The sequence below is a fragment of the Symphodus melops genome (assembly GCF_947650265.1).
Source record: "Symphodus melops genome assembly, chromosome: 14".
NCBI lineage: Eukaryota > Metazoa > Chordata > Actinopteri > Labriformes > Labridae > Symphodus > Symphodus melops.
In genome coordinates, this window is record NC_136704.1 from 16,634,856 (window position 1) to 16,654,585 (window position 19,730).

The 19,730-nt window shown below is 44.9% G+C and overlaps 2 protein-coding genes across 3 annotated transcripts; one reads left to right on the top strand and one right to left on the bottom strand.

Moving 5' to 3' along the window:
* Positions 1–6: 6 nt before the first annotated feature.
* Positions 7–3,852, top strand: gpr12 (G protein-coupled receptor 12). Of its 2 annotated transcripts, none has more exons than XM_079361265.1 (2): positions 7–860; positions 2,411–3,852. In XM_079361265.1, the coding sequence occupies exon 2, from the start codon at positions 2,423–2,425 to the stop codon at positions 3,446–3,448; it is 1,026 nt and encodes a 341-aa protein (XP_079217391.1). In that variant the 5' UTR covers positions 7–860; positions 2,411–2,422; the 3' UTR covers positions 3,449–3,852. The 2 variants fall into 2 exon arrangements, with proteins under 2 accessions (XP_079217391.1, XP_079217390.1); XM_079361264.1 differs by lacking the exon at positions 7–860 and adding an exon at positions 1,345–1,586.
* Positions 3,853–7,390: 3,538 nt separating this feature from the next.
* On the bottom strand, positions 7,391–18,699 carry wasf3b (WASP family member 3b). The gene is made up of 9 exons (XM_079360869.1): positions 18,572–18,699; positions 14,376–14,532; positions 12,122–12,256; positions 11,805–11,958; positions 11,019–11,136; positions 10,745–10,926; positions 9,777–10,058; positions 8,778–9,091; positions 7,391–8,259 (listed from the first exon to the last, which is right to left on the bottom strand). Exons 2-9 carry the CDS (start codon positions 14,506–14,508, stop codon positions 8,102–8,104), a joined length of 1,476 nt encoding a protein of 491 aa, XP_079216995.1. The 5' UTR covers positions 14,509–14,532; positions 18,572–18,699; the 3' UTR covers positions 7,391–8,101.
* Between the last annotated feature and the right edge of the window lie 1,031 nt (positions 18,700–19,730).

Below are 19,730 nucleotides of genomic sequence, written 5' to 3' on the forward strand. Positions count from 1 at the left end.
CTCCCCCCCTCTCTCCCTCTCTCTCCCCCTCCCTCCCTCTCTCCCTCCCCCTCCCTCCCTCTCTCCCTCTCTCTCTCTCTCTCTCTGGCTGGATGATGCTGCTGCTGCCGCCTGGACAATGAGACGATAATGAATGAAAACTGTGTCAGGATTGTTTTTTGTTATTTCTTTCTTTTGTTAAAAAAGACATTGAATGAGGGTTGTACAGATATCAGTCGGTTGTATGAGTGCATTGTTAAGTTTTTGCCTTGGGTGTGGGGTCGAATGGGTATTTAATAATTCATATGTTGTAATATTGGCCTGGTGTCTGCACCCCTGCTCTGTTATTCTGCACTGGGATAAACCGAAAGTTGATCAAGTTTTGATAATGGATGTAAGGTGGATGGGTGTGATGGGGCACACTGGGTTGTATATTTCTACAGTGTACAGGATGGTATTTGTATAAATATAACAAGAAGATAATATTATCATTGGAAATGTTAGAGCTTGACAAGATGTATTAACACTATGGTGCACTTTTGATACCGTTTTGTAGGTGTTGGCAAGTTTAATGTGAGGGTTTGCTTAAAAGGGCCTGTTGTGAAGCGATTATTTTCTGTTTTAAAGAAAAAGAAATAAAGAGTAAGAATGAGGCAGGGTGTTCTGTGTTTTCTGTCACCCACAGGTGCGCACTGATGACTCATGCAGCTCAACATCGCCCCCTAGAGTCGTTGCCTGGTAGTGCTGCTCTCCCACTGCAACAGGAGCTATTTTTTGTAATCCATTCAGAAGTGAAACGCAAAAAAAAAAAAAGGCAAATCAACCAACACAAGACTTGATCAGCTAACTGATCACATCTGCAAGTCACCCACTGGGCCCAGGTGTGTGTGTGTGTGGTAGGCAGAGCTGCAGGGATGGAGGGGTAAGGTAGAGAAGATGGAGGACAGAAGAGTGGGAGGGAGGGGAGAAGAGGAGGTTGTTGGTGGCACACATCAAGGTTGCTGTTTATAGCACAGACAGAACCAGAATAGCAGGAGGAGAGCGTGTCTCTGTATCCTGCATCTTCCGAGCTGAAACTCGAGTCGGGCAAAAAAAAAAGAATAAAAAAATCACTTGAACCAGGTCACCTGTTAACTGTGCTGTTTTTAGGTGAGATAGTAGTCACAGTTAGGAAGCAAATTCTGGTGCAGAAGAAGTTTTGAGAGACACTGTCGATTAGACCAGATATAGACTTCTACCAGTCCCCATAGAGGTCTGGCCCATTTGGGACTGCTCCTTTACCAGCCGCCTCCCCAGTCCACACCCCCTCCTTTCCTACCCCCCCCCCCCCCTTCCGCTGCTGCTCCCCGCACAGCCGCAGTCTACGGCGCGCCGTGAACGGCAGAGCCGCCTCGCGCTCTTTTCTTCTTTTCTCCTCCTCCACCTCCTCCTTCCTAAATCATCCCCGCTTCCAGGCAGAGAGGACCAGCAGCATCCTCCCCATCCTCCTCCCCAGGTTGTCCGTCTGTCCTCCCGGCGCTGCTGCTGCACCATCCTTACCAATAGCATGGAAACACAAAGCTATCGTTCCTTCATCTAGACGCGAAGTGTCACCTCATTGAGTCAAGGTAGGACGGGCGGATTTTTGAGCATCCTTGACCTGCATGGGGAGAAAAAAAAGCACCCTGCTTCATTTTCTCTTGCATCCTTCTGCTGACGTGGAGCTGCTGTGATGCAAGGTGCAGAGAGGGTGAAGCAGCACCATATGGCCACCAGTGTGTGAGATGTACGTATGGCTGTGGAAACAGGGTTTATGTATAAATCGGGTGCGGTGTCTGTTCTGGTTCTGGTGTCTGACAGCCGAGTGAATTGTTGCAGGTGTCGGTACAGGAATTTCGACATCCTCCTTGATGTAGCCTGAAATTAGCTGCAAAGCTTGCTTTGGTTATTTGCAATCCTTGTTGTCCATAAATTAATTAATTAATTAATTAGCAGAGCATCACGTGCGGTGTAACCTGTTAAAATAACCTTTAAGCCTGGGGGGGGAAACATGACCTACTTACGGTCTATAGATAAAATGTTCAATTATTTAGCTGTATATTGAATGATAAATGTATTTAAAGGAATATATAACTGGAGTCTGCTTTATGGTCAAGTCTGTGCTTAGTGCATAGTGTGCATTAACAGGCCTGCATAAAGCTCAGCTACATTTATTTATGTTGTGGAATGCAGGTGTTTTAAATGAATACTTAATCCAGGGGTGTGTACAGAGGTGGGGTGTGGGCCTCAAGAAATCCACCTCATATTTTAGAAAATAAAAAAACATGTTTTAGCTTCATTTCTGGTCCTGCAGTTCTTATCTTAGTCGAATGTTTTTTATTGTTAAGCTTGTATGGCAACAATTATGTGAAGATTCTTCTGATATCAGGTTTTTCTTCTGCGTTAATTTCAGACGGGGGGCACAATGAGTGAAGAGCCGCCGGTCACCCCCAGCTGGCTGAACCCTGACCCCACAGCCTGGGCCAGCGGAGGTGGGGGACCAACGGACAACAGCACCAGCCTGGGGATGTTCCCACCTGACCCTCTGACGCCCAGCCAGCTGCCCCTGCTCGTTAATCCCTGGGACATTGTACTGTGCACATCAGGGACTCTGATTGCTTGCGAGAACGCCTTGGTGGTTCTGGTGATCTGGCAGAACCCGGCTCTCAGAGCTCCCATGTTCCTGCTGATTGGCAGTCTGGCTCTGGCTGACCTGCTGGCTGGCCTGGGTCTGGTTCTGCACTTCACCTGTGCCTACCTGGTCCGCTCAGATTCTGCCCAGCTGCTGACCGTTGGCCTCGTGGTGGCTTCCTTCTCGGCCTCTGTCTTCAGCCTGCTTGCCATCACAATCGACCGCTACCTGTCTCTGTACTACGCCCTCACCTATAATTCGGAGCGGACGGCGGCCTTCACCTATACCATGCTGGTGCTGTTGTGGGGCCTGTCGCTGTGTCTGGGCCTGCTGCCGGTAACAGGGGTCAACTGCCTGGCAGAGGAGGTGACGTGCAGCGTGGTGCGGCCGCTCACAAAGAACAACATCGCTGTGCTGTCTGTCTCCTTCCTACTGCTCTTTGGCCTCATGCTGCAACTCTACGTCCAGATCTGCAAAATCGTGATGCGCCATGCTCACCAGATCGCCCTACAGCATCACTTCCTGGCTGCCACGCCCCACTACGTCACCACAAGGAAGGGAGTGTCTACTTTAGCAATCATCCTGGGTACCTTTGCTGCCTGCTGGATGCCGTTCACGGTCTACTCCCTCATTGCTGACTACACCTACCCACCGCTTTACACCTATGCTACACTGGTGCCTGCCACATATAACTCTGTTATCAACCCAGTCATCTACGCCTTCAGGAACCAGGAGATCCAGAAGGCGCTATGGCTGGTTTGCTGTGGCTGTGTGCCGGCCAGTGTGGCCCACCGTGCAAGGACCCCTAGTGACGTGTGAGTTGGCAGACACAGGTGGTAAGCGAGAGGCACCCTGGGTTAGCTCTGCGCCACACTGGATGTGTCTGGTGTCAAAGCGAGCAGCAGCCGGGAAGGTCAGGGGGCGTTAAGTTCAGGCTGGAGATGTTTCTGGAAGAGGCAGACACAGTCCACCTTGATGGATGGCATTATTTTCCTTTGTTCAATCACTATTGGGCACAGCATCTCACTGTCTTCCCCAGTAAAAGCGGCCTGAGCGCGAGCAGCATCCCGCCCCCTCCCGTTCAACTTGTGCCACGCCCTTCTTCTGTTCTGCAGAGAGCGGCTGAGTGCGTCACGTGTTACAGGCAGCAGCTGTATATAGACTGTGCATTTGGTTAACAGCACGGGAGCTTTGGTTGACACGTGCCAGTCCCCCCCCCCCCCCCCCCCCCCCTCCCTCACTCAAACAGAGAAGGGATTATTAGTTTGCTCCTCTGAGTGCGTGCGCGCGCGTAAAAGAGAGAAGAGTGCGGCCGCGTGTGTATTCTCAGGCTTTTCCACATAAAGCCCGTCTGGAGCAGCATCCCGGCGCTCTGCTGCTGCACTCTGAACGTGCGTTGAAAGCTAAACAGCAGCGGAGAGCTAAAAATAGACCCGACGTTCTCCGATCCGCGCCCTACGTCCTCTCCACAGACGCCGAGAGAGAAATCAAGACGTTTCTTCTTCTTCCCTTTCTCCCCCTTTGCCTTTTTTTTTAAATTCCCCAGCCTCCTTTTTCTTTATAGATTGTGCACGAATGTGTTTCAGTTGAGCACGCACGTCTTGGAGGCTTAAGATAAAGCCCCCCAGGAGATGGAGACCCAACCATTAACCTACTCATTTTATTATGATTAACAGCCACCAAACCGAATATAAACCTACCGGATTATGTAACCAAATTGTATCTCTCCTTTATTGTTTTTGAATTTTGGAATGTGTAGATTCTTTTTTTTTCTCTCGAAATCATATAGGTTAAGAAAGCCCTTTTGAATGAACATGTCTTTTTAAAGGCTGACACGAAATTAAAGTGTTTGAGGAGATTAAAAAAAACACACGTCACTTCAAAGTGAGGTTTGTAAGTAAATCTACTAAATGTGAATGTATTTCTATTTATTTGACCTCTTTTGGTTTCTAAGGAACCGCACACCAGCCACATAATATCTGATGTGCATGCTAGACTTCGGTGTAATTTGCATGCAGCAGAAACACAAATCTCCTTTTTCCCTCCTGAGTTCAGTTTGAGAGGTCACACATGATGGTTCGCTGAATTCATCACAACCCAAAAAACTTATTTTGTGCACAATGTACTACAGTAAAACCTCATATATCATAATTAATGAGCTACAATCAATACTGGATGTCCATAAGAGTTGCACTCTTTTTAAAGGAATGTGGAGTACTGGAAATTTAATGATGTTCATGTATGTTCAAGCAGGTACTCTTACTGCTTCATTTTGATTTTAATAGATGATTGAAGTATATGATTTAAACACCCGTTAGCTGCTCTGAGTAATGTTATCTGTGATGTTTTTGGGCTCATAATAAGCTCTCAAACCCTACAAACTTCCACCAGAATTGGTCCTTGTTCCTTCAGTTCATGTCAGCAATAACTCGCCTATGAATGGAAATGTATAGATGTGTTGCAATACTCAGACAGCAATAACATCCACGTCCCACCACAGCTTCCTATACTGCAGAGAAAAGAACAATAATGGCTGCACGACGTGTCATGATGAACAGGCTTCAAATGGCGCATCAGTATTAGATCTTAAATAGGCTGCAGGATAATGACGCCTGTGCTGGAGGACTCATTTCTCACAGTTTCTTCCCTCTGCCCCTTTTTTTGTGAGTATATGACTTGTCCTGTAACGACAAGTGTCACTGTGGGATTTGGGACTGTGCGTTTCTGGAATAGGGTATGAGTGAGCCTCTGGGTGTGTGTGTGTGTGTGTGTGTACTTGTGTGTGAGAGAGAGAGTTTGTGTGTGTGTGTGTGTGTGTGTGTGTGTGTGTGTGTGTTTTTTGTGATCGAGCAGCTCAGCAGACCAATAATCTGTCTCTTTGTTTTCGGGGCATAAAAACACGCCTGTGAGATATATAAAATCCTGTCTGCCACTTGACCTTCGAGGACAAAGCTGCCAGTCTTCCTGTCGACTCTGTGAGAAGTTGCCTCGTTACATGTTTGTCAAGCTTTTTTTTTTTGGGAGAGAGATGGGACTAGGACACTGGGGAAGCTCCAGCACTTCAAGCCAAAGCGAAAAGGACTGAATGAACTGGAATCCTTGTTCTGCCATGTGTTTTTCTGTCCCCTCTATCTCACTTTTATTCTATAATCCAATCTAGTCTGGTGGAGGAAGGTGTCCGCTAAGTGACCTCTAAGAGCTAAAAAAAAAAGGCCACGTCCCAATGTGAAGATAATGCTCCTTCTGTCTGTCCTTGCTTCACTCCTCTGTTGGTCTGATTGAGGCATTTCATGGGTCTCAAATAAGGTTAGATGGTGGTTTTTTTGGGTTTTTTTTAAAGGGATGAGCTGTGAAAGCAGAAGCGTAGCATTTTCTAAGCATTGGGATGCAGCCTGTCTATGTGAACTTGTGCACAGTGTCAGACTGGACCCTGTATTTATTTGACAAGCACCCACGGGTCAGGCTGGCACATAAAAAACGCCCACGACAAACTCTTATTCCTTTACCTTTGGAGAAAAGTCTATTTTGTTATATTCATTGAAAAGTTCTATTTTTTTCCACTTCAGTCCGGCCTGAATTCTTTCAGATTCTGATGTTGTATGATGTAACGGCGCTGTCGAGCCTTTTTTCTGAATGTAGTGCTAATCAAATTGTTAAACAGATACCCCCTCCTCTCCACTCCTTTGTTTCTGTAAATACGGCATGCTGATGAGGAGGGACTTTATACCACCATGCATGGTGCTACCAAAGCCAGTCAAACCAGGAGGATGAGATAGGTCGCACCTTTTTATTAAACGATGTTTCTCCAGCTCTGCTGTCGATGTAGAAATTCTTCTGTTAGGTTTCATTGCTTCGATATGCACCAGTTTGTAAAGAGACAATGGACGGCTACACGGATTGAAGAACATTGGTCCACAACTTCCTGATTGGTGAATGTTTTACCTCTCATGCAGCCAGCAGTATTGTTGAGATTTTCATGGTTGAACAGGTGTGAACAAGGGCTTTGTATACCAGAATAGTATCAAGACTGTGATGTTGGATGTTATACTTCTCTGTATACACACACCTGTTAATCTTCTGAGCTCCTCAGTAACAGTACACAAACATGTGCACAAAGCAACCAGAGTAATGATGAAAATGTGTAGCCAATTGGGAGGCGTCTTTGTGATGGTTGCTTATCTAGAGCTAAATATCAAAACACTCAAGGGCCAGCGAGTGTGAGTGGGTGTGTGTGTGTGTGTGTGTGTGTGTTTTGGGGTGGTGGGGGTCGAGGATGGGAGAACCCCACAGTAACAGCATCTTGTGTAGACGTAAGCGTAGTTTTCAATGTGAAATGCACTTTATTTTTGGATGAAAATGGCACAACAAATTAAGTATCTGCAAAATGAAACGTATAAACGATAATCAACATGCACTAACTTTAACTGAGATATTGTTAAAAGAAAAAAAGAAAAAAAAAACCTTTGTGTGGACGTCGTGTCTATTTTTCCAAATGTGAGTTGTACTTTTTATTGCTTTGGTTAGTTCACTCAATTGAGAGATCTTGTTAATTTTGTATTAAAAACAAATGTGCTGTGCATAAAACTCCTGCTCTGACTACTTTGTTCATCCCCCTCCTTCGCCTCCCTTTTTTCGCACTCTTCTGTTTCCCTGGTAACTCCCTTCTTAGCTGTACTGTCACTATGGAAACTGAGTCTTTAAGGCAGGTATGTGTCGTCTCTATGACGATAGTGGAGCAGTAAAGAGTCATGTTAGCCTAACGATGATCCGTCATTCATTTTATTTTTCTCTGGGTCAAAGGTTACACAGCTCACACTAGCATAAACATCATCACCCCCCCTCCCCTCCCACACAGCAGAGACTGATTGCAGGCGCATGTGGCTCAATCAGTTATTTATAATTAGTAAGACTTTTTTACATTTCACCCCTCAGTGGCCTGACCCCTTAATACATATTACAGTTATTGTCTTGTTAAAAACTTTCCTCATGAAGTGTTCCAGTAAAAACATTAAAAAAAGACAGGTACATCGGTTAGCTTAAGAGGAAAGTTTCTATTAGCACTAGCACTCTCAAGCTCGGACTATACATGAAGTAAGCACCTTCACAGGATATCTATAGTGTTAGAACAGGAAGAGAAACAGCCACTGGGGTGTATTCACAATGCTCATAATGTTTTATATTAAACTGAATGTTAATGTTTCTGAGTGGGCAGCATTACAGTAGATTATTAGTGACTTTACAGTGTTTATGCATCTTGAATACACCCCCAGATTTCCAGTTTTGGACCATTCAGCTTATATCAACCTACAGCATGTGATTGTGTGTAGGTGTGTGTGTGTGTGTGTGTGTGTGTTTTCCAGCAACAGTGGGTGGCGACCCGTGTGTGTGTAACAGTAGGCATTCTTTCAAGTGAGTGAGAGATTGACTGATTGTGTGTCAGTGGATATCTCTTTTTTTTTTTGTTTTGCCTCCTTAATCCGACCAGTCGTTCTCCTCCAGCTCCGAGTCGTCCTCGGAGTCCGAGTACTCGACGGCGATGCGTCGCGACAGGATGGTGGCCACGTCGTTTCCAACCGGCTCCCTCTTAGCCTGCTGCTCCTGCTGCTCCTGTACCTTCTTCAACTGGATGCCTGCAGGAAAACATGGCTTGAGGAATCACGTTTGAACTGACAGACAAAGAGGCCCATGACATGGATATTACAAAGCAGCACTTCTGTAATGATTGATGCGTTGGAAGTGTAATGACACATCATGATATCGAATTGACTGAAGAATATTATACACCCTCAAAAAAGGGCGAGGGCTGTTGTTCACTGCAGTTTGAAGTGAAGATCACTTCTCATCATACTCTGAGCTTCTTTTCTAAAATGTCTGACATTATCTCACTGATTTTTTTATTTATATAAATAATTCTGATTTTTGCAATATGGTTATTGTTAGTGCTCCTATAAACAATGAAACAGTGCAGCTCTAATGAACACTTATTTCTGACAGTTTAAGTGCATTAACAATAAATGTTATAGGTTTGTCATTCATTTAAATTCATTTGTAGGCTGACTTTAAGGCTGATTTGGAATCAAGACAGCACGACTTACACATTAAATATCTCTGTTGTTTTTGTGACAAATTTTTAAAGGACAGCCCTTACCCATTCGTATGGCAGCCAGCAGGTCACTGCGGGCATCATTGACCGCTGTGGACTCAGCAGGGGCAGCGGAAGACATCTTGTGGGACATGGAAAGGGAGGCACCGGCTGGAAGGGGAGGAGGTGGAGGACCAGGAGGAGGAGGAGCTGCATGGGCCCCAGATAAAGGTGGGGGAGGTGGAGCGTAGCCACCAACCCCAGTCATCTGTCCTGGGGACATGGGACCTCCAGGGGGTGAGGCGAAGGCCGTTTGGGCAGAAGGGATGAGAGGGGCCGGGGGAGGGGGAGGAGGACCGGTGTTGGCATAACCATCCATACTGCAAGAAGAAAGAGATACAAGTGAGGAGTTAGTGAATGAAGCAGTCAGAGTGAAGAATAAAGACACTGAACCACAAGGGGGCAGCATTAGCTCAGGGCTGACACGAGTGGATTAAAGTAGAGTCATCTGGCTCCGTGAACAGCACATCACACTGCTTCCGTTTCAACTACATTACACTGAATCATGCAGTGATCTGATTCTAATGTGTGGTGAACTAGTTTGTCCTTCGCACTACTGTCACCTGGATAAGCTAGTTTGCTTCATTGGATTGTCATGGGCTTTAATTGTTACCCTAATTTTGCTGTTTAATTTTAGAAAGTGGCTGTAACTGTGTATGAATGAACAACATGAGAAATGCAAACGCACTTCCGTCCTACTTCTTGACGTCGAGGGGGGAAATTTTAAAAAAGTGTTCACTTAAAGTCCAGATAAGGTGGTTTTGTTCTGAAGAAAAATGGTACAAAGGATGCATGGAGTCATTGTTGTAGCAACGGAACAGATAGAGCTGTTAAAGCCCCTGTGAGGAATGCTCCTTCTGCGTTGATATTGATAAAGCATTCCTATCCTGTCTCTATCTCTTATTGATCTCGTGGTATAAAATGTGCGAATGAATAAAGTCAGATAATCAACAACCAGAGTGAGCAGAAAAAAGTAGCATGCATTGACTCTTGTGTATTCTTTACCTGTAGTCCATTGGTGGGAGGGACATGGAGCCACCGTTCATAGCCTCAGTGGGTGGAGGAGGCAGTGGGACTTGGTGATGGTGGTGGTGAGTGCGGCCCAATGTTCCGCCTTGATAGGTCATCATCGTCCTTCCTCTGTTGTCATGCTCGGCTCCTCCACGAGGGCCGTGCCCTGCAGCCATCTGTGCTGCCAGGATGCTGGGAGGAGGGCCCGAGTAGGTGTGGGCGTGGCCGGCTTGGTTCATGGAGTTGGGGTAGTGGTGCTGGTCTTGACCGTGACCCCTGAGAGACACAGGAAGATGGAAAAGGTGGAAAGGGAGAGAATTAACACAAGGAACATATTCTGTACGTGCATTTTGTTTATTGACTATTTCTATAGATAAACAACGCTATCCAACTCCCCGTGTGGTTCTAATGTGAAGCCAAAATACTTCATGTGACAGGTGCTGCTGACACACTGCACTGGTCATGTTTTGGACTTTCGCTCCTTCTGCAAACCAGAACACCCATTGCACTTGCAGATGAAACAGAAAAGATCCCTCGGTTCCACAGCAGAACCGTTTTCTTGGGTCGTTCTGAAGCTGTCACTCGAGTTTATAGAAAAAAGGTTTGTTGTTATTTTCTCGCTGGTTCTCCTCTACTCCACTAATCTGCAGTAGAAGAGAACCAGGAAACGATGAGCTGTCAAAGACGACGTTTCATCAATTCCTTGGCATCAGTTGACGAATGAAAAATACACTTTACAGAAAAATGTAAATCAGCACGATAGGAACAAACTATTCAGAGAACTTTTATTTTGAAAAAACATTCTTGTGTGTGCTGCCTTTATAGTCACCACTGACTGTATTTGCTAATACAGAGGAGGCAGTGTTGTAGTCTCTGTACTGGATCCAGTCAGTAGGGGGAGCTCTGAATGTCTGAGCTTCTTCTTATATGGTCCGTAAAGCAAAAACATTGAATGGACCAACCTGTTTTCTGGAGACATTGAGCCCTCAGAGGAAGCCCCCCTGTCTCGGTGTATGGTGTGTCGATGGTCCGGCCTCAGCTCTTTATCCAGAGCCAACATGTTCCACTCCTGGCGACGGTTCCTCGCCTTTCGGACCTTCTTCACCTCGCGCTGTAATGTGCCGTCAACACAGCGCCTCTGCTCCTGAGAGAGAGACCGAGAGGAAGAGGAGAGTTTATCTATTGTTAACATCAAGCAATCTTTTTAAAGAAATGATAAAGGGGAAATATTCCTACCTTCTGCTTCCTCTTCTCTTTCCTCTTGTCCTCTGTATCCTGAAGCATCTTCTCCTTCCACAGGTCAAAGAAGTACGAGGGATCAGTGTAGAACTTAAGAGCTTCTTTGCAGTCATCCCTACAGGCACAGACGCAGAGAGAGTTGTAAACAAGGCTAAAGGAACGTATGTGAAGTGAAGTTATAAAACATGAGAAACTTTAAATACTGCACTTAAAGAACCAGGTATTATGACAGAAAGACAAGAGAGAGAAAAGTGTGCAGTGTAGTCTGGGTCAGGAGTTGGATTCCCTCTGGAGCCCGTCGTGCTAAATATGTAATGTACCTGGAAAGCGTACTTTAAAAAAGCAGCGAGCTACGAGCAGCAGGAAATGTGCTGTTTCATCGTGAATGTAGGTCGGAGAGTCACAAGCGTCAAAGGATTTAATTTCAAACCCAAACATTTATCGATCTCGTCAAAGTGAAATGTTGATGTAAGAGTCAGCTCTTTCAGCTCTTTGTGGGGATACATAAACTCATTCAAAGAATTTGTCAAGGTGGATACAAAGATCAATATTTTAGATATACATTTCACTCACAAATGTTGAATTGTTTTTAGCATTAAATTGCCAACATTAAACTTTTCAAAATAATACCTAATTTATGCTGGTGATGTTATTACACTGTAAATCGATTCCTCTCAGCTCTTGATTTAGTAGTGACTGATAAACATATCAAAATGTGTTTTCCATTATTCCCTCCGAGTGTTCTGGAGGTCTGAGTGTTTTGCGTGAAAGCTTGTGCAGCACCTGTAAGTTGAGAGGATGTTGAGCGGCGGAGGCTTGTCACTCAGGTTGTACATCTCTCGAACAGGATTGGGCACACTGCTCTTGGATACCACCTGCTGGTCCTGAGTGGTGGAGCTCTTGAAGGCTTTCCTCATGTTGATGTCTTGAAGGGAAACTGAGAATATCGAAGAGGAAACAAGAGGAAAGATACACAAAAAAATCAACAACAACACGACATTTAACATAAAGAAAAAGGGAAAATGCTGAAAAACTTCTGAGTGACGTCAGGAAGTGACAACTTTTTTTGCTCCGCTCAGACACGGAGACGTCTGACCTACCCTCTTCAACAGTGGAGTCGAGCTGCGTGACCTTGACGGCCAGTCGGTCGATGCGATCCTGGAGAGAGTTGGCACGCAGATAAAACGTGTTGGCCTCTTTAAAAAGCTCTCCGAATATGTCCTCTGCATGTTTACCTGCAAAAGGAATGACGGGAAGAAGAGAGTCTGTTATCTTCTGCTGGAAGCAAATAAATCCCAGCAGAGGCTGAGAGCCAATCAATACAACGGTAATGTGACACAAAGGGAAACTGGAGTCTTGAGAGTCAATGCAGGAAACGGCATCTAATACTGCTCCATATAGCAACATTACTCAGTAATACTTTAATATGCGCCGTCGACAGAAATCCTACTACAGGCTGTATTGATTTCTGAAGTTACTGTCGGCTCTTCCTGTAACAGTCTTCATCTCAGAGTTGCCATTTCAAAGCCCGAGACCATTTTAAAAACGTCTAACCCCAGAGGAAATAAGTGCACCAACATGATCTTATTTCGATTTCATTTATTTATTTTATTTCATTTCAATGCAAAATCTCTATTTTTTTTTAACTGAACGTAACCTCATACTTGAGTTTAGTTTTTCAATTTATGTTTGGTGTTTCTGTCTTTTTAAAGATTTGGGACACTTTGGAGTGTGAATGTGTTATTCATTATATATATGTTGTTTATTTTTCATTTTGTTTTCATCTTACTTTTATTTTCTCTGTTTAGCGCTTTGAGCCTCTAAAAGCGCTTTATAAATGTAAAGTATTATTATTATTACTATTATCTTCTGCATTATTCCAATGTTGGCGTTTAGTCACTTGTGTAAGTAAGCACACACTCCTAAACCTGTGTGCAAGAAGACAAAGAGGAAAACTGAGGCGCCCCGGTATTTACAAATCGAGCTTCGTTTCAGACGTCAGTCAAAGAGACTCGAAGAGACTCAAAGAGAATCTGAGAAGCTGCAGGCTCGACATGTGATGACCAGTACACGAAAAGCAAAGGATGTTGTCAAAACTGAAATGTCTTATGGGAAATGTTCATTGGTTGCTATTCATTTAATAAATGGAGTGATTTTGTGTTTTAATCAAAAATCACAGTTTAAAAAGCGGACAACAAATCAACATCTCAAAATAATGATAATGAGTGTAACACTAAAAGGTTTTCAGAAAGCTGGAAGGAAAGTATCCACCTGTAGATTTCATCAGGTTGAGTCTTGTCAACATTTCTCTTATATAATTATTTCATCACAACGTAAAAGTTGGTGTGGCTGACACACACACACACACACACACACACACACACACACACCCCGACAAACGCTACGGCCTATTTGTGTCCCTCCTGCTGACAGGATGGGCTGCAGGAAAAATGTTTAGAGGAAGGAAGAAACACAGATCCGGCATGCTGGGCCGAGTCAACTCTGACCTCTCCTGAGGAGTCTTACAGTCCAAACACACACACACACACACACACACACGTGTGCACACAGACAGGCACAGTGTATGTAGCCTGTAGATTTCCCTCTTGAGTACTTGTGTGGGCGTTTATATATAGCCCCCACAGCTGCCGTTGAAAGGCCCACTCCCAACACAGGAACTTGACACAATAAGACGCAGGCAGAGAAAGAATATGAGCGGGCCTGAACGTGGAGCAGCTAAAAGAACAACTTGATTTGGTTTTTAGTCAGAAATGATTTAAGTCATACGTCTGAGAATATCTGACGAAAAGCTAACGGTCAAAAGACGAAGGTGTTGATGAACAAGGACGTGGGAAAGATGACTTCTCCTCCTGCTCTAATGATTCAAACACATTTCCACTGAGCGGGACAATCAGTGTATAAAAGAGTGTGTGCACACAGACACAGTCTGCAAACAGCTGTCTGGATAAGTTCCTTTCTGTAGAGCTTTCTAAAAGGATTACACATCAACCCTGCATGTTCCCAGTGCGAGGCCGCTGTAAGTCCGCTGCTTGCCCATTGACCCCCCCAGGCACTGTTACCATGACAACTCCAAATCAATCACAGCTTTAGGATTAATGATGAAAGCATGTGATCTTGTCCTGCTACAGAGAGGCTAAACAAACCGAGAAGACCGCCTTCTTCATGCTGAAGTTCACGGGGTTATGGCCTCAGGGTGCAGTCGTTTCCGTGTGTGTGTGTGTTTTTTTTTCAGGCGAGACAAAGCTTTACTTGTGTTTTTTTCTAAACTGAAGGCTTTCAACTCATTATTTTCTTCTTGCAAAGGCCACATTGTGTTTTTAGTGTGTGTCTTACTCAGGCTGCTGAGCTGACGGATGATCGCGGAGAGCGTGTTGTTCATCACGCACTCCAGCTCGCTGCCGATGCCGTCCGGGAGCTCCCCTCGGCAGAGGTAGCGGGGCTCGATGTTCCTCTTCACCAGCGGCATGGCGAAGAATCACACCGACACGCACTGCAAACAAAAACACACACAGTTTCAGATGCCGGCAACCACGAGAGCATGAGGCCAACCGGCCCGCCGTCCACAACCAACCCCCACCAGCCGTGGACACATACCTGAGAGCTGGGAGAAACCGTGCATCAATAATACAGCACGTGAATGAAGGATCAAACGAGAACGAGCTCCTGTGAAATTAAAGTTATCCTCCGACAACTTTCCCCGTATTAAAACACTTCATGGAGTATAACAATCAGACTTTGTGAAATCATGTGACAAGCTTACACACACACACACACGCACAATTGTTTGATTGCTCTATTAATCCCATTTCTCTACATAGCACTGAGTGGGCGTCATCTGTGCAGGCATTGTTGTTATTTAAAAGCACTGTTATTATTATTATCCACCATTTTGGTCGCTTTACAAACAAGTTATTTACAAAAACCAAGAAAGCGTTTGGCGAGCTGCTGGCCAGAAAACTGACAGTGTTGACGAACAGTGGCCAAAAGCCAGAAGAGTGGTGGCGACCAGCAGAGAGATTAAAGCATTAGAGATAGAAAGATACAGCATGCCAGCTAATCCCAGGCTGCTCTGTCACTGGCCCAGCGGGAATCCTGACAAACATGGATGTGGTCAGACAAACAGCAAGAACATTCAGAAACCGATGGAGCGCATGCGAGTCAACGAGACAAACAGCTAAAACTTCCACACATACTGAAAGCTCGACAGTTTTGAGGACTCTGCGAGCGGGAAGCTCTCGTTAGCTTTGATAGAGAGTTCATAAGCCGCACAGACAATTACTTAAAGCAGGAGAAATCCCAGGTTGCACTTAGGCAGCCATCTTATCAGGGCCTCTTCCTGCTTCCTGTTTTGTGCTGTGCCCCCCCCCCCCCCATGTTTCCTGGTCTTCCCAGTCTCATCTCTCCTTCCTGTCCAAAACACTTGGAGAGAACAATACAGCGTTGGCTCATGAAGCGAAGCAGGAGCGAGGACGTTGAAGCAGATGGAAACTAGTGCACGCTCTTTACTAACCGAAACCTGCTCACAACGCTAATATTGGATCCGACGATCAGACGATTCGCTCCTATTTACAGTCCCAGACTTTTTCTTTTTCACTGCGCATGCCAAATATGAAAATCTCTTAAAAAGCAGGCCAGCAGCCGGCCGCAGGAGCTCTGTAAGTGTGACAGAGGGCTAATAATAGCTGACAGGTACAAGAAATACAACTCAGAATTGTTTGTTTGATGGATAAACAAGCTTTTAAATCCTTGTTGATCCGCCACGACAACAAATGGCATGCCTTCTAAGTGGCTTAAAATATTTATCTTTAATTCTTTATGTGGAATAATCAGATGGGAAGGCAAACAGAAAAGTGAGTTAACATCTCTACAAAGCATGTAGCAGTGCAGGACACTACTGTAATTACAGATGGTGTCCATACAGCTGTCAAAGAACGAAAAGAGACACTTCTGTTCCCACCACCCAAGTCCTTATCTGTCCCCGTTTTTGGTTTCCAGCGCCCCCCCAGCAAACCTCACACTCTCATGCTGTAATAAAAGAAAACAAAGGGTGAAATTACACCATCATGTGTTGCCACAAATGATTCAGCCGACGCAATACGATTTGCAGCGAAAGCAGAAGAGCTTCTTGGATTTGGCAGCCTGTATAAACATTTATGTAAGACTCGGCGGCGGAGGAAAGGAGGTAGGCAGCGATGCAAACGAGAAGATTGCATGTTTTCTTGCTTTAACTGTCTGGCTGGGGTGACAATCCCATCAATGAGGCGAAATAATGAGGCAAGCAGAGGGGGGAAGAGGAAGGGGGGTGGGGGGCTTTTCTGCTCGTGAGACATGAGGGGAAAGTAGGAGGCTAGAGAGAGGGGTGCACGCATGAGAGACACCACGTGGGATAAGTGACAGAATAGAGACAGCGAATGAGACAGTGTGTGTGTGTGTGAAAGAGAGGAACATGTTGTGGGTAACATTAAGAAGTGGATGAACTCTGTGTGTGTGTGTGTGTGTGTGTGTGTGTGTGTGTGTGTGCATTAGCTAGGAAGAAAGAGTGTATTGGTTGGGGGGGAGGGGTACGAGCAGGGACCTCGGGGAAGCCTCTGAAAGGTTCCCGGGACAATAGAGCTCCGTTCACACGGCAACAGCGCCAGCTCTCCAATGCATCCTCCCCCTCCTCCTCCTCCTCTTCCTCCTTGTCGACCTTCTTTTAAGGCCCCCTGTACTCTTGCTGTGAGAGCCCAGCAAAGCCAGCACTCCTACTTCATCCTCCACTCGCTTGGGAAGGAAAGACAGGGAAAGAGTAAGGTCAGCATCATGCAGCCTCAAACAGCACACAGGAACACACTGGCTTTTGCTTTCAAACACACATTCTCACTGCTACGCTTCCCCTTTGGTCGTGCGTTAAATTTATTACAATCCAGCCTGCAGAGTGAGGATTTCAAGCACACAAACACAGCGGGTATAGCTTCTCAAATGTCCCATTAGCGGCATGTTTACAGTCCCATCAGCAGGAAGAAACGTCTTTGATCCTCAAAGGAGTGACATTCAGGCTGCGTTCATGGTCACATAAACTTCCCCTGTGACTCCTGCGTGGTGCCAAGTTGCCGACATCTCTACACTCCAACACACACACACACACACACACACACATTCAGATGGAAGAGGCTCTCTTTACTACAGAAGTGAGAACTCCATTAAGATCTGAAAGGCAAGTCATTACACATTTATAAAGCTAGTACAGCTTCTTGTGTTGCTGGCTGCTTTGCTTGTCCTGATGTCGTGAATAATTCAGTGTGGATTACGTCAGGTCACACTGCCCTAAATCTGACGTAAAAAAAAAAAAAATGCTGCCGTGACACCACGCCTATCAGGGAACCTCTCCTTAACCCAATCTTACTCCAGGACAACCGGCGTGACAATGTAATGATACGGTGCCGTGTAAAGTGAATAGTGAATCCTCTCTTGGTTCTGAGTAGGAAGCAGGAGTGAGCGTGGACTTAAACCTTCGTCCGATAGAGTGAAAAAAAAGGTAGTGTACCTGTTAAAGCTCACTCCTGTTATTATTGGCTGTTAACAAAATCCTAATGTGATGATGTAGTAGATGTTGTTTGGTCTCCAGTTTTGAGCTGTGCAAATACATGATCCTGAACCAAACTGTCACCATTCAAGACCATTTTACACACAGGACAGGTTCAGATCGGTAACAACATTCAGTTGTGTGATGGTGAAGGGAGGACTCTCTCTGTCTGTAATTGACAAACACACCAGCCTAAATATGTAAGAGTAGACTAATGTGTCAAGAGACCATCTATCCTCTGCTGGATGGCACTCTAAAATAAAACAGTCAAAGGTAAACATTAGGAGTAAAGGCATCCAGTGATTATGACTATTAACAGAGTCATTATAACAATTTTATCAGTACCTTTGGTCATCATGTATACGTCCAGATTATTGGTTCCAGGTTAACTAAATTAAGTAATTAATTTAAAGTCAGATGTAAGTTAATGCTTAAGTTATAAGGATGTACGATTCAAATGGCTTACATTTTGGCACACACTCCCTGTCTCTGTCCCTGCACACTCACACAGAAACAGGCGTGAACTATCTGCAAACACGATCAATCACTGTTCCGCACCGTCGCGTCCCGTTACTGATGGACTGACCCACATCTGTTCATCAACCCTCCCGTCAATATATCAGCCGGCTTTTATCAGAAATACAAAACAGACGTTTTCATTCTGGGTGCCTAACTTACCGGTGTACGACCGACATCAATTACCTGGTTAAAGTAACCCAGTTATAAGGACAAACCCTCAGTTTTTAAAGGAGATTTCGGCTACGGAGAGTCGGTCTTTTATCCCCATAACTGGGGGTCTGCTCTTACTGACCACTTGGTTAGCTAGCTAATGTCCAATGGTCGAGTTATTTCTTGCTTTTTTTTAAAAACACTAGACTATATTCAACAGAATTGACCGCACATATTACTCCTCTTTGATTAAACGTGCCATAATTTGTTGTAGAAAGTATCATAAGGCCCTCACCAGTAAGTGAAATATTAGAAGAAATCAGCGCGTCCGCATGTCCCGTTAGGTACTCCTATTAGCTCTTCCATCCTGTGTCCCCCTGCTCGTCTGGACACTCCAGGGGAACAATCCTTTGAGGACGTGACACGCCCATCAGCCACATTAACCAATCAAATCCCCAGGAATGAAACCCAACATTTGACTGGCGGTAACATGCACCAATGGCAGATCTTTATGGACTGAGTGACAGGAGGAACACTCCACCTCTAGAGCGGTGTTACTAATAGAGGAGGCGGGGCTGCGGTTGGGCGTTGCTGAAGAGCTTAACAGGTTTGTGCTTATTTCACGTATACTTACAAACATTAATCGACCTTTAAATTTACCATGGGGTCTGTGGGGGTTTACAGACCCATAGACATCGCAGTAAAGAGTAGTAGCGTAAAGTTGCGTTGATTTTTTGTTTGAGGGAGCTGGCTGGCACCATGCCGGAGGCAGTGATGCTGAGACTGAGAGTGAGCAGGGATAGTATTGTATAACAGACTTAAATAGCTGGGACCAGCATCCTGCAGGAAGAGGTTCAGTGAGAGGCCCTGCTATACTTAGATCAGAGCCTTATTCTCCCAGGTGTGTTTGTAGACAAAAACAGTCTGAGAGAGAGATGACAGGCATCAAAGCAGAGGAAGGGAAGAGTGTCATGCAATTCTTTATACTGTTTATTCCAGCGGTAAGATCTAAAAAATGTACACTTAACTCCACTGAAAAGGAGTGGAAGTCAACCCCTGCATTTATTATACAGCTGTTAGCTTAACATGTACAATATATAATTTATGAAGCCATGAATACTAAATCACATACATTGGCTTTGTGGCTATAAATAAAGTTTGAAGGTTTCCAATAAAGACTCTTGGCAGATATTGAATGACTTGCAGAGAAATTATATGGATTTGCGCTGAAAACCATTAGTTTTTAAACTGATCAATGGCATTCATCAGCTACATAGTTTCGTTTTCAACGTTAATCATACAATTCTAATCATTTATACTTTATTCTTTACTCCCCCCCCAAATCAATATCCTTTCAAATGACTTAAAAGGAGACTAAAATTAGGAAATACGGCCTTATAGTGTTATGTATGTTCACGTTGTGGTTGTTAAATTATCAAAGATGAATTTTCCAA

Coding starts and splice junctions, on each gene's coding strand:
- gpr12 (XM_079361265.1), top strand. CDS start 2,423: ATGAGTGAAGAGCCGCCGGTCACCCCCAGCTGGCTGAACCCTGACCCC.
- wasf3b (XM_079360869.1), bottom strand. CDS start 14,508: ATGCCGCTGGTGAAGAGGAACATCGAGCCCCGCTACCTCTGCCGAGGG. Junction 9,092..9,776: donor CTCCCACCAATGGACTACAG/GTAAAGAATACA, acceptor TTCTTCTTGCAG/TATGGATGGTTATGCCAACA. Junction 8,260..8,777: donor GCTGGCTGCCATACGAATGG/GTAAGGGCTGTC, acceptor GTTTTCCTGCAG/GCATCCAGTTGAAGAAGGTA.